The 14,584-nt window shown below is 37.8% G+C and overlaps 1 protein-coding gene across 7 annotated transcripts in view; it reads left to right on the plus strand.

The window, feature by feature from the left end:
- LOC126970445 (liprin-beta-1) overlaps positions 1–14,584 on the plus strand; it is a 91,500-nt gene that overhangs the window by 44,870 nt on the left and 32,046 nt on the right. For 2 of the 7 annotated variants that reach the window (XM_050816332.1, XM_050816333.1), the window contains exons 1-3: positions 974–1,482; positions 1,799–2,418; positions 3,401–3,574. In XM_050816332.1, the coding sequence (XP_050672289.1) occupies positions 1,215–1,482; positions 1,799–2,418; positions 3,401–3,574 (1,062 nt within the window). In that variant the 5' untranslated portion in view covers positions 974–1,214. Of the gene's footprint in view, positions 1–972; positions 1,483–1,556; positions 1,725–1,798; positions 2,419–3,400; positions 3,575–14,584 lie in introns of those variants that run through there. The other 5 variants (XM_050816337.1, XM_050816338.1, XM_050816335.1 and 2 more) reach the window with 4 other exon arrangements.

A 14,584-nucleotide genomic window follows, 5' to 3' on the forward strand; every position in this document is an offset into this window, starting at 1 on the left:
ATAGATCTACCTTTGCCTTTACCTAATTTATATTAACACTAGCTACCCCGACAGACGTTGTTCTGTAGCAGGTAAAAAAACAACTGTTTTATATTTCAAAACATCAAAAATTATTTCGTAAATATGCTCCCTGTTGTTAGAATGAAATTGTTTCACAGCGGAACTGTCAAACCGTGCGTCACTAAATTCTCTCATAGAAAATATGTCCATACAAAACAAATATTGAAAATAAAAATATTAATGGGTCCCAAATCGAAATAAAAACTACCCTATCTCTCAAGTTGGACCAAACTGCACTCCATGAAGTAATCACCATTAAAATCCGTTCATTAGTTTAGGGGTCCATTGAGAACAAACATTGTGACACGAGATTTATATATATTAAGATATACCTACAGAATACATTTGAAAGTAAACAAGTGCTTTTTGCCACGGCTGTTACGAAGTAGACAGCTGTCGTCTATTTCCGACCGAGGGGAGGTTCCGCCCGAAACATTCATGAGACATCCGGAGATATTTACGCGATACGACACTTCGTTAACGATGTGATAATAACACCAAAATACCAACAAGCTATTTCAGTGTTACTTTTTTTTTATTTCACCAAAATTTTATAGTTAATTTGTTGAAATTATCGATTTTACTCAACAGAATTTCCTTGCTGATGATACAAAAATTGTGTTAATGTTGGGTCGATTTTTTTTCACGCACTGTCTATCAATTTGTAAAAAATGCGAAAATGAATTCTTTCATATAATTCAATGCAACCGCCGTAAAATCCCCAGTTTTATTATGAGAGTGTTTAGAGTAATGCTAGTTTTACTTCTTATGGAGGATTGGGGCGAGCGTACCATACATCCGGTGAAGACAATGATGAAATCATGGACTGGGGGCGGAGCTCTGTATACGAAGGCGTTAACTGCTAGACGGTGAGTGCGCAAGTATTGCGACTAGTGTGCATCGAGCTACGCGCAACACGCACTAACGCATTGCTCCGTGTTACCCTTGTGTTTGTTTTATCGTTAATTGGTGTAGTTTACACGTGTATCGTAAACAGTGCACTATTGGTGTAATTGCTATAATAACAAGCTTGTATGTAACTAAAATCGGTCTAATAATCACTAACGGTGTGTTAGTGAGTGCATCAAAACACGTGGCCCGGTCTATTTTGGATCACGGACGCTTACAGTGCGCCACTCATTCCGAAGTAAAACATGCGTGAACTCGGCCGTGGCGGGTCAGTCGTAGCGGCCACCATAGCCGCGCTACATAGTCGCTCCAGCGACGCGAAGCCTACTCTGGTCAATCAACGGTTGCCCACTGTTGACGAGAGTAACGTTTTGCGAACGGACAGGAATAATCACGAGGATAAATCGAGACGAGACTCAGCAGTCAGTGAGCGCCCTTTATCGACGGCTTCAGAGGCGTCGGAACGTGATTCAACCTCCATTCAGTCCAGCGAGGAACCACCCCTGCACGAGAGTACGTAACACGTTTTATACACGACTCATTGACGTAGTATAGTTCTGGAACGAGGCCAAACGCAAAAATAGAGGCAAGTCTGAGACTAGTACCGAGTGCTTGTCGCGCAGTGTCGTTTACGTGTGGCCTAATGTCTGACAGAGAATTTCTTACGGAGCCCTTCGAGGACGATGAAGACGAAGAACGGGCCGCAGTGGGCTTTGTCCATCCTGCGGTCCGTTCTTACATGTACGCCCCGATGGGTTGGTGAAAATTTCTCAATTGTCTGGCATCGTTAAGTATATTCCGGTGATATTTATTGAGCTTATTATAACAGGCGGTGACAGCGACAGCCCCGATGAAACAACAGTGAAGTGTTCCGAATGGACAGAGCGCAGCAATGTACAGGTACAACAGGCTATTTCGTCTGATTCGGATACCAGTACAAGTGACGACGATTCCGAAGGTCAAGATTATGATATACGAAATGCGGATTATCGTACTCTAACTCCGAATAAACGAGCCGATAGCGCGACAAGATGTGATGCTGATTTTAAATGGATGCCAAGCGGTGAAATAATGGAAGATTCGGGGGAGATGCATTCAGTTGGTTCGCGGTGTGATAACTATAACTCTGCTAGTTTGGAAAGAAGGCGACGCACACCAAGCGATCGCTTTGACCGTGATCGCAAGACACGATCCTCACTGACTGCAAAACCACCACAATGTCCTTCGAACCATAGAGTGTCACCAAGACCCCGACGCTCGCGTAATGAGGAAATACCTGAATTGGAGCGACGATGGAACTCTTACGAGCATTTCCGTTGGCCTGAAGGTGGATGGTGGCCACCAATGTGCTGGTGCCATGGTCCTCCACCACCGCCGCCGTGCTACATGCACGATCGTTCTTGGCCATCGCATCCGTCCCTTGCAGCAATGTCTTCTAAATCACTCAAGGTAGTATAGCTATCGTATATCAACATATGGCTAGTGCTCTCGGTGTTTTAACGCAATCTATATAAGATAAATCTTTATCTAACATATTATTACATCGCCTGTTTGCTGTTGTATATATCAATTAAGATTTTAAAGCTATTGTACTTAATACCTTTATTCAAAGATGTTATTGTATATTCTTCTTTAAATACGAACAAGTTTAAAGACATTTACTAATAATAAATTGCAATGTATGTGAACATCATTATCAACAGTCGTATTGTCTTAACTGTATTGGTTATTTTCGTTAGCGTGTGTGCATGTTCCTTGCACGATTCCCTTTATTTATGGATTAACATTCTACAATATATTAGCTGACAACTATTTATTTTCCTTTATTGTATCAATTGGTCCAGTCTCCTATCCTGCAACATCCGTTCAGGCAACGGGTTCCGAGTTTGATCCTTGTTGTATTTTTTCTTCATCAGGGAGTATATAATGGATACGCATACTTTGTTTAGGAATGTTCGTGTAGGGGTCGATTAATCATAGCACATAACATGAAATGATATCAAGTTCGATTTGCACGTTTCGGCATTACCCATTTATAAATTTTCCAAGAACTCGAAGTTAAAATAAAAACTCAATCAGCGACGCATTATTAATGAGCGGGGGTAAAAAAACAAACATAATTCCTGATATCTATACTAATTTAATATTGACTGAAAGAGTGAAAATCTGGTGAATTTGAGTATTTTATAGAGTATATTCTATTGTAATTTTTTAAGGAATATTACTTCTGATGGGTATATAAATTTATTTACATTATTATACACTAGAGGAATATTAAAGGAAATATATGACAAAAGGTCTTGTGACTTCACCCATTTTCTATATATTGCCGCAGTTCTCAACTTTGTTACTAATTATTGATAAAATGAAATTCAAGGTCTTTTGTCTTCATTTATATGGTATTTGTTTTTCAAATGGAGTACTTTTTCAGAATGACGCAGAGGATCGCGTGCGAAGGCTCGAGGTGGATAAGGAGAATCTCCAGTTGCAAGTCCAGGTGCTATCGGAACAGATCGCGGCGCAGAACGAGAAGATGACAGACCTGGAGCGATCGCTGCACGACGCTCGACAACGGCTTGACGACACCGAACAGAGGCTGCAAAAGGTAATCATTACTTACTCATATTTTAGTTGACCCAGTGCTCTGTGAACGGCTGGATCACTTGGCGTTGCGTAGAGACGTCGCTTCATTGTGTGTCTTCTACTGCATTTATTACGGGGAGTGTTCCAAAAAGCCTGATTCCTGCCGACGAATTCCACCTTCGCACGACACGCCACAAATTAGGATATCATCATCCCCACCATCTGGATGTGTGGCAGTCCTCCACAGTGTGGTTTTCAAGGAGCTTTCTTCCACGTACTGCAAAGCTGTGGAATGAGCTTCCTTGTGCGGTCTTTCCGGGACGATACAACATCCTTAAAGGCCGGCAACTCTCCTGTGATTCCTCTGGTGTTGCAAGAGAATGTGGGCGGCGGTGATCACTTAGCACCAGGTGACCCGTACGCTGTTTGTCCTCCTTTTCTATAAAAAAAAAGGTTGACTCTGTTCTCTCTTGGGGCTAAATCTCTTTCGGTACCTTTGTCATATTTTGGATGAGGGTGGGTGAGCACGGTGTTATAGTTTGTTGCGTGGGGTGTGATAGTCGTAATCAGCGAAAGGGATCAGGTAAAGAATTTTCGGAACTCTTCTAGTGAAAATCTGGTAGAAGATACTCAATGAAGCAATATCTCTACGCAACACCAAGTGATCGAGCTGTTCACACATTACTGTGTCCCTGAAAGTAATTTCTGCCGTAGAATAGCTCACTTGATACGTTGTATTCTGTTTTGAATTATGTGGGCTCTGCTGTAATTAAATTGTTACGATCAGATGATGATAGCCCATAATATGGGTCCGCAATCTGTTCATATGAAAACTTATTTCAAATCACCCATTATTTGCACCTAATACCTATAAAGTGTGAATCGTTTAAATCACTCGAGTCGTCTTTGACTAAATGGTAATAATATGAAAAAACTTAGTATGAGATATAGAGAGCGTACTTAGACTTTGCTCAGACTTCACTTACGTATCATGTATTGATTCATATATTGGATGCAGTACCTTACAAACTTATCTGTTTTGTATATTACAGACATTGTAAAATACTCTATAAATTGAATAAAGCCGGTGAGTTTCTTGTATGTTCTTCTCACGAGCTCTACTTTTTCCAAACATATGGTAGATTCAGCAATTGCGTATAGTGTACGATTCAAAAGTGCTTGGTTTAAGGCTAATGGAATAAACTTTATTTGACTTTGAACGAGGGCGATCAACAACAAGTAAGCCACATCAATACGTACATAAAACCCGGAAAGTTATCCAGAAAATTACATAAGACATGTCTCCATTCAACAATGAAATGAATTATTCAATCTAGTGTGAATTTGATCAGAATTTTAAGTGATCTGTTTGTACCATTGACTATCTGTACAAGCGGAGATGGCACTAACCTTATGCAAGGGCTTGCAATGGTCTTCTAGTAAGGTAGGCACTGTGGATCTAACTAGTGGAAGTTGAGCTTTGGAATATGAAAAAATTGCTTATCGTAGGTATTTTGCATCTAGCGTAAGGAGAAATTTTATGAGTGGGTGTTCAATAGAAGTTTCGTTATAAAATAACGGAACCAAATCAAACTAAATTAACTTTGACATTAGTGCAATATTTATTTAGGTTCATAACGAGGTTAGGCACTGACTAATTGTCAAGATGATATGCACGCCCCTGACCTTATGTATCGAGAGCACGGCTTATGCCAGCTATAATAATTTATTATTTTACAAACGCATTAATTTCTGCAAGTTGCACTTTGAGCTCATTTAAATTCAGTTAATTTAATAGATTTTCACGGAATATCATTTATTTCCTCTCTTACATACTACCCGTCATAACCGCAGTATACAGTTGAAATTTTGACAGAGTGTGCAGAGAAAAATATTTATAGATCGAGGTGACGAACGACGGAACCTTTCGTATCGAGTCCAACTTATTATTTATGTATTTCTTTACTAAGAATATAATATACATTTTAATAAATATATATTGTCCTCCAAAGCCGTCCTGAACTTGCAACGGATTCTTGTTTTGAGCTATATGCGCGTGGAGTCTCCTTTTGTTACACACTCCAAGCCTAGTACTGTTAGAACTTAATTTGAATAAACATGATTGTCGTGGGTTTCGTAATTGTAGTGAAACGTGTTGATTTTAAGTACTTAAAATTTGGGGACGTGACTGAAATTTCTGTATATTACGGTCTGGTACATCTAAAGGTCTATTTAGGAATAATATATAGAAGCCACTCCCATAAACGAACTACATTATTGGCAAGTACCTCATCTTTATAATTATTCCTGAAGGTATGAATATGAAGCTTGATTTACCGCCTTAAAATTGCCAACTGTAAACTTTGAAGTATTAAAAAATATTAACATAGAATCTAATGGCAAGTGTTCGGGACGTCCGAATTCCGAATGTAATGCAAAGGACAGTGATTGAAGCCATTCCTGTCTACTGATCAATATTCCGTCCAATAAGGCTGTTGATTTCACTGGGCTTCAGTGGCGACGAGCTGTGAATGTAGGTCGACAAGATTTTTACGGGTTCATTAATTGAAGAGTGTCCGTAAAGGTTGAACTTTTGCCAGGTTTTTAGTAAACGCATTCTACTAATTACTATATTATGATAATTATGGAATTTGTGTGTGCTGATTTACTGTAGAAAAATCTATGTATCTCTGATCTGTGATCAAGGTGTTAGTTTGTAAGGGGATCGATGTATGTAAAGGGTTTGATGGTGCTTAAAAAGGGGTTAATCAAAAACTTTGCACGAGATTAATCTCAATTGAGAGCGATATACCACGTAGTTACGTGAACAAAAAAAAATTCTTTCTTTGATAGACGGCGGGCGTGAAAACCGGATAGAATTAGTTATCCCGAAAAGCCTTAGAGCCATTTCCAAATTACGTGAAAAATAATATTCACAAGAGTTGCTCGTTGAATAGTATGTGTAGGATTATCTCATTGCTGCTTTTTTATATTCGCATTATATAAAAATCCACTAAACTGAGAAAACCTGGTTATTTGCGCGAATACTTAAACAAAATACAAATTACTAGAATCGTAAAACTTTAACAATTACGAACTTTGAATACATAAATTTGTTTTTTTACCTACTGTGCTCAGCTGTGAACGATATTCCGCGTAAAGTATGGTTTACGGGCATTTAGGCCTTGCATTACGTTACGCTGCGACTTAGGTCAGGTTGTTTTGTGATACGCTAAAATCAGTTTCCTTGGTTGATCACGCATCGTAAGCGCACGTAGATATGTATGTACTGAAGTGTAGTGAATTACCAAGAGAACTCAAATTACAATTATCACAGAGTTTTCAAATGTCAAAATACTCACTGTGTGGAATGGGTTGCGAGTTTCATCCTTGAAGCTGATTCTGGGCCAGAGACCGTGGCAAGCCACTCATTTCAATGTGCAGCTAACGACTAGCTACTCGAATTCGCTTAGATCTTTCTGGACTTCGTTAGCCTACTAGTATATTCGATATATGGATTGTACCATTAATATCCTATCTTATCCTGATGGCCAAGCGAAGGTAGTAGCACCGCTTTATATTTGCTTATATTGTTGGAATCTCTAAAATTCGTTTGTTACCTACTCGCTTCTTAAAGTTCTTCATTTCTGTTTCATCTCCAGTTTAGTTCCCTATTTGCCCACAAATTAACTGTTCTTCCTTTGTTTTTGCGGTTATCTAAACATTTTACCTAAGATAGACCAACTTGCCCGCAAAAATGATATCCACAATAATCAAAGTTCTAAAAGTTCAAAGTTCGAACGCGAACATTTGATGCCCCACTTTAATATTCCGATTGCTGGGATAAAAATACAAGATCTATGTTTATAGGTGGGTACATAGTCAGGAGCTCGCGTAAGTAACAGTAACCAAAAGTAATGGTGAGTCAGACAAGTGTAATAGAAGCGTCGGTTTTTTAATTATTGTTGGTATCGATCAGCCCGTCAAACATGGCAACAGGCAACAGCTATGAATATATTTACAGTTTGTAAATAGTTTAAAGGCGGGTTTTCATTGAGACAAAATTCTGAGTATAGAGTATAATATATTATGTAGTTTAATAATAGAGATTATATCATATGGGTGGCCGAGAAGTTGACGTCCAAAGCTAAAATTTGAATTTGGCTCATTTTATTGGTCAATGTTCTGGGAAGTTTTTAAAAATAGTTAGAAGCCATAGGCTCCCCATTTTATTTTATTTTTGATACCTTGAACATTTTCATGAATTTAGCTGGAGCAGTTATCTTGAACTTACGACTCAATTCTAAACTAGTACCGCATTGTCTAAACTATTCATAGTTTCTTATGTGGTGTTAATAATTATCAACAGTAAAATTCACATCATTCCTAAACTACGCAAAATCGTAGAACATACAAAGGGGTGACTCAGATACTCATCACCATGAGGCTTTCAAATTTTAGCGTTGGACGTCAAGTTCTCGGCCAGCCTGTATATAGACTCCTTGTGGTAGACAGGTATTATGTGTCTCCAATTGCCGTAGTCCTGGCTACTGCAATTTTTTTACTTGCATCTTTTCATTCTTTCTTATAATAACTGATGCTGTTGCCCCAATTCCTATTCGACACATTATCGATCTGAGGAGGGACCACTCGACCACTTGATTCTCCCATAAACAGTAGTTCTATAATTTTGTTTAACTTATACAACTTGGTAATTAATCCTAGCATGCTCTTTTGTAAGTGTTCATGTTTTAATTTAAATATCCGGACAACCGAGCCTTGCTCGGATTTTTAAGAATGTACAAACTTGAATTAAAAAAAAAAAACTAATAGGACATCTGGATTCGAACCGGGTCTTCTGCTTTCCGGATCACCCGATGTCCGATCTGAGCTATTATAGTCTTGTATATAGTGGCGAAATTTACCTTTGTATTCTAATGTTATTGTATATATACAAGAATTGCTCGTTTAAAGATATACGATTAAGTTTAATTTTGATTCATTTGTTAAATAAAATACGCTAATTAAACAATGATATTATTTGTTACCTGATACGCAATAATCATTGAATTAAAGTATTTACTTCAAGTATATCATTATACCGATTCGTTAGTTAATTAAGATAGACGTGCTAGACCCCTTCCCTATTTGAAAGTAGTGTATATCATTATTTGAGTCAATCCATATATAGATACAGGGAAATATTTGCAGACAGATATTAACAAGGTAGCTTATATGCCTAATTTAATTCAATCTAATATACCTAAATCAAAAACTGAGCTGAGAGGAAAATTGGAGCTAACCCAATCACTGGCTGTCAAGAAGCTGCACGGTGTCGATATGTTATTTACGGACTCAATATTTACAAAATCACGCACTCGGTTGCGATGTTTGTAAAACACCCTGGTGACGCCACAATAGGATCAGTGTTCATGCACTCAATTCCAAAGCCGTGCTTATAATGACTTAAAAATAGATCTGAAACCCATAACAATAAATTGGAGATTGGAGAAAATTTTTTTAGTGGAAAGAAGCAATCATATTACTAAAAATCATAAAACAAAAGAATCTCGATAAGTGGAAAACCTTTACAACTCATCAGTATGTCGCGTCTGCTCTTTTAGCCTCAGAACCTCTATACTCTACCAGTGGGAAGCTCCTGTGCACAGTATGCCGGCTAGATTATGGATACCACAACGTCTCCTATTTCTGCCGTGAAGCAGTAATGTGTAAGCATTACTGTGTTTCGGTTTGAAGGGCGCCGTAGCTAGTGAAATTACTGGGCAAATGAGACTTAACATCTTATGTCTCAAGGTGTCGAGCGCAATTGTGGTACCGCTCAGAATTTTTGGGTTTTTCAAGAATCCTGAGCGGCCCTGCATTGTAATGGGCAGGGCGTATCAGTTGCCATCAGCTGAATGTCCTACTCGTCTCGTTCCTTATTTTATAAAAAAAAACTCGACATATAAATCTTTCATTAGTAATAAGGCATTCCAAAAAATTTTCCACAACTTAATTTTTTTTATAATACTTCTCTAGTTCTCAGTTTAGTAAAATGAATAGTATCTCACCTTACAAAACCTTTCAAATATAACGGTGACTTAGGCTGTTAGTTCCAACGAAAATGTATTCTGAAGAGTTCTAACGAATTCGTCCGAATAAACAAACACCTGTTTTCCAATGTTTACTGTGGCAGGAGCGAACTCAGCGTCGTCAGATCGTTAAAACGAGTTTTATTTTTTGGTGCGACTTGTCTCTATTTTGTGTTACATTCTCTCCAGTAGGTATTCAAATCTTGCTGGTAACATCCATAAATACGCGAAACTCTTGGTCAATTGGTCCCACAATTCTTGAAATTGCATTTGCTGACAAACTGTCCGTTGTCGTTACTTCTAAAAATAAATGGTTGACTTCCGCGCCTCCACCATTTAACAACAATGACTTCATTAATGGACTTACAAGAAGATAATATTTAGAGAGCTTTTAAATCTTTGCTGTATACAGCTATAGCAGAGACGTACTGACTGAAAGGAATCTTTATCTTACAATTTACCATTAGGTTTACATCATAATTATATGATCATAATTATATGATGTAAACCTAATAAAGGTTTTTATTTTTAATTTTCTCTTACTTATTCTCTAGGTCTTAAGTTATAAATACGTCAAAAATAGCTCTTGTCTGTAGCACCGAATCATATCAATAATTTGCGATAAGACATCATTTTTTTAGGACGTTCTGCTGATGGTAATTTATACGCCCTACCTATTATAATGCAGTGCCGCTCAGGATTCTTGAAAAACCCAAAAATTCTGAGCGGCACTACAACTGCGCTCGTCAGAGACAGTTGCCCGGTAATTTCAGCCTACGGTGCCCTTCAGACCGAAACACAGTGATGCTTACACATTACATCTTCACGGCAGAAATAGGCGCCGTTGTGGTACCCATAATCTAGCCGGCAGTGCAAAGGAGCCTCCCATTGGTCGTCATACCTGAGATGATTTACCTGTCAGTATAACCTTAGCACCTTATACGCTGGGAACGCGTTCGTATGATTCCTTAATGTTGCAAGAGAGTCCATCCTCAGTTTTGACTTCTACTTCTTAAAAAAATACTCAGATGCCAAATTATAATTGGCTACTATTTCAATTATTCTGTAGTCAGTCGTTCTTTTTCTACGAATGTTGCTATAGAACAAATATGTGTTTGAATCATAGTCTCGCATCTCTGCGTCGCTACTTACGCCTACAGGCGTGGTTTTATTAAACGAGATAAAACTAAATGCAGCCATAAACCGTCTGATTGATAAAGTTCCTTCCCGTGGCTGCCTGTTTATGTTCCACTGAATGCTTTGTGTATCGAAATATCCATTAGCTTTATTGCGCCTTCCAGATGGGAGTTTGAATGAGAAATTGAAAACAATTCGCAGTTTTCCTTATCATGTTTTATTAACGAATATATTCTTAAAATAGTAGAAATCTGCCGCCGCTTGTAATTCGTGTGTCACAGAACAATAATAAAATGAATATTTTGACAAATGGAACCTGTGATATTTACAAAGTAAGGCTGGATTTTGCTCAGACTTTACTTACGCATAACTTTGCTGAGTGTGATAGAAATCGTACTTGACTTTTGAATTGGGATGTCTTAGCTCAATATAATTTCGGCTGTCATTTGACTGTCTTATATCTTTAAACGAGCAATTCTTGTATATATATAATCTGAATCTCGGAAACGGCTCCTACGATTTTCATAAAATTTAGTAAACAGGGGATTTCGGTGGCGAGAAATCGATTTAGCTAGTTTCAATTTTAAAAAATGTAGTATTATCCGTGTTTAAATGAGAAACGGCTACAATAACATTAGAATACAAAATTCCGCCACTAAATGGAAGACTATAATAGCACAGATGGAACATTGGGTGATGCGGAAAGCAGAAGACCCCGGTTCGAATCCAGATGTCCTATTAGACTTTTTCTTTGTTCAAGTTTTGTACAGTTTTAAAAATCCGAGAAAGGCTCGGTCGTCCAGATATTAAAAACACAATCAAAGTTTAAGCTAAGCTTACACTCAGCTGAGTTTCACGTAAGTAAAGTCTGAGCAAAGTATAAGTAGGTACGCTCTATAGATCTCAGACTAAGATCAAAACGTACAATCGACCTGTTAAAATGTATTATAAAACAATGGTATACATGATATTGAAATGAAATTCAGCATCATCTTCAACTTTCTTTTATAATAATTCACCAACATGTTCTATCTATTCACAAACTCTCACTTGCGTAATTTAATAATAATACAGTTATTTTTAAGCATAAATTATCAGCCACGAGAGTTTGAGACAGCTCCCCACTAGAAGAAAAACAGGCCAAAATAATACTTGACCTTCGTGAATCTTATATTATCACTATAGAAGACTGGTAACTGTGTAAAACTTAAGAAAACTACTACTTTTTCACCAATTCCATAAGAACCGAAAGAACTTGCAGATTTTGCCTTGAGGACGATGAAATGATGACTTCATCTCCTCTGCAATTACGGCCCACTAATACATAAGCGTATCACCATCCTCGGCGACTATACCCTGCTCACAGATGCTGTTTGCAATACTCAAGTCAAGAAGATACTGCGAATCATAAATGCGGCAGGGCTTGACGACGAGCTATAAGGAGTGGCGAACACAATAGGTCAAATCTGGACGCGGTGTTACTACGACTCATTAGGACTAGCCAAATAGCCAGTCTCCAAATAAAAATAATAATACCTTGAGAATAAGAATGTAATATCTTTATTATATTACAATACAATCTATTCTTAATATTGGTTATACAGAATACTACAAATATAAAGCAGTATCAACATAATAGAATATGTACGAGGGAATTGATGCGTAATGTTATAATAAAGACACACAATTAGACATGCTCCCAGCGGGGATCAATATATCCGACCAATGGGCTTGTGGAAATATAATTGAATATCGTACAAATTTAATTTGTAGCAAATTGGGACGATTTGCAAAGCCGTAACAACCGTTGGGCCCGAATCTCACATCGTTCACAAATTTTGCAACCAAGTCTTTAGTTGAATGTGTCGGTCAACAAAAATTACGCATCGTAAATTAGTACTAGGCATATAAAGCTATAATGAATTAATAATATGGCATCAACGTTGTAGGGTTGCTCTGTGCCAATTTAAAGTGGTTTAAAGATGGTATCATCTTCTGGCAGACAAGAACGTGCAAGAAAAATATCATGAAAATTGAATTGGTTTGGTGAATGTTTAAAATAAGAGAAAATAAAATTACCCGTGTAATTAATGGCAAACGCCAAATGACGAATCATCAAACGTCTATAATTCGGCACAGAGGAAGCCTAAGGGCGAGTACACATTAGGCGCTCGGCGTTGCGTTAGGCGCACGTTGGTAGCGTACATACAGCGCGCTTAGCACGGCGTTTTACTAGCGTTAGTAGGGCGTCCATACTTGGCTCAGTTCGGAAATGGACGTCGGAGTGATTGCTTGTGTGTGGCTTCTATACCGTCGCTACAGAAGACGAAGGCAGAGACAAAGAGAATTCAAGAAAAATTTAAACAATCACATCCCAATTCCTTTTCTTTAATATTTTGTTTTTCTAATCAGGACTTTCCATGTCCCATATAGCTGGACGCTTTTGGATTTCGTCGATAAATAAGTCTGTATCGAAGTGCTCGGTCTACATTTTGGTGAATTGCGTCCACTCTACACGAAAGCGCGAGTTCAAATGTACAACAAAATGGCGGCTCATGTATCTCAAAGCGCGCGGCTGACGCCCTCCCAACGCGCGTCTGAACGAAAATCTCAAAGCGCGCGTTCTACGCGCGCTTGACCAGAAACGCGGGCTTGCGTGTGTACCTAGATAAGAATCTAGAACTTCTGGTTCTTAAAACGCGCGTTACCAAAGCGCGCGCTTCAGAACGCCTAATGTGTACTCGCTCTAAAACTTTGGTGCTATATTAACTATTGTTCGAAATAGCTAGCTAGCTCTTACGTTATAAATTGGTTTGTTTGCCGGCACTTTCAAAAAAGGCACAAGAAAATTTCCTTCGATACAATATTTAATCCCAATACTGAGGAAAATTTTAAATTACATAATGAATAAACAATTGAATTCTTTATTCTTTAACTTCCGTTATATAAGTTTAAGCTTCATTTTTAGGAAATTTTAATGAAGAAAGCGTAATAATTATAAAGTTCAAGAATATAAAGCCGATAAAAATGTATGGATACTAAAAAACTGTAAAGAGAGGATAAATCTTGCTAAGTTTCTAGCCGGTTCTTGTCAGAACAAGGCCTCCTGGTAGTGTCTTTGTGATGGCATCAAAATTGGCTTTCATAAGCGTATAAATTGTATCTAAATGAATAAAGAAATTTCATTTCGTTACACGTAACAATATTGGTCCGAATTCATAATATGTAATGCTGAATGTCTAATTTGCTGTACCTATTTTAGGCTCCGTTTGCGGGATGAAAGCTAAAATCATTTGAACAGAAAAATATGTTGGCATTTTAATACAACGTTATAACAAAGGAAATGAAAAATGGAGTGAAAACGTTTTGAGCGAGGCTTTATAGAGTACGCTAGTGGGGTGCGCAGTGGATTTTTTTAATTGCTTCCGTACATAACTGTGGAGCAGGATCTGACACAGTTCTCATTATATTCGACGTCGAAATTATGAGTTCAGGAGGTCGCTAGGGTTTGGTATTCAACATTGAAGCTATTAATGAAATATTTTATAGTTTGAATTTAACTTTTGATGCGGTGTCAAGTTGGTAGGCAGAAGCTTCAAATTATGTAAATTGCCCCAAATCTTCTATGTTAAAATTACCCCTATCGCTCATTGCTAATTAATTACGAAGACCTAGCTCGACCTCGCTCGATAAAGGAACAAAAAATAGGATAATAATTATACTCCTCAAGTATTCCTCGCCTTTTCAAGATCGTTCAACCAAGACCAATTATGGTGTCTACGTACATCAATATAAAAATGAAA

This window comes from Leptidea sinapis, chromosome 21, assembly GCF_905404315.1.
Source record: "Leptidea sinapis chromosome 21, ilLepSina1.1, whole genome shotgun sequence".
NCBI classification, from domain to species: Eukaryota; Metazoa; Arthropoda; class Insecta; order Lepidoptera; family Pieridae; genus Leptidea; species Leptidea sinapis.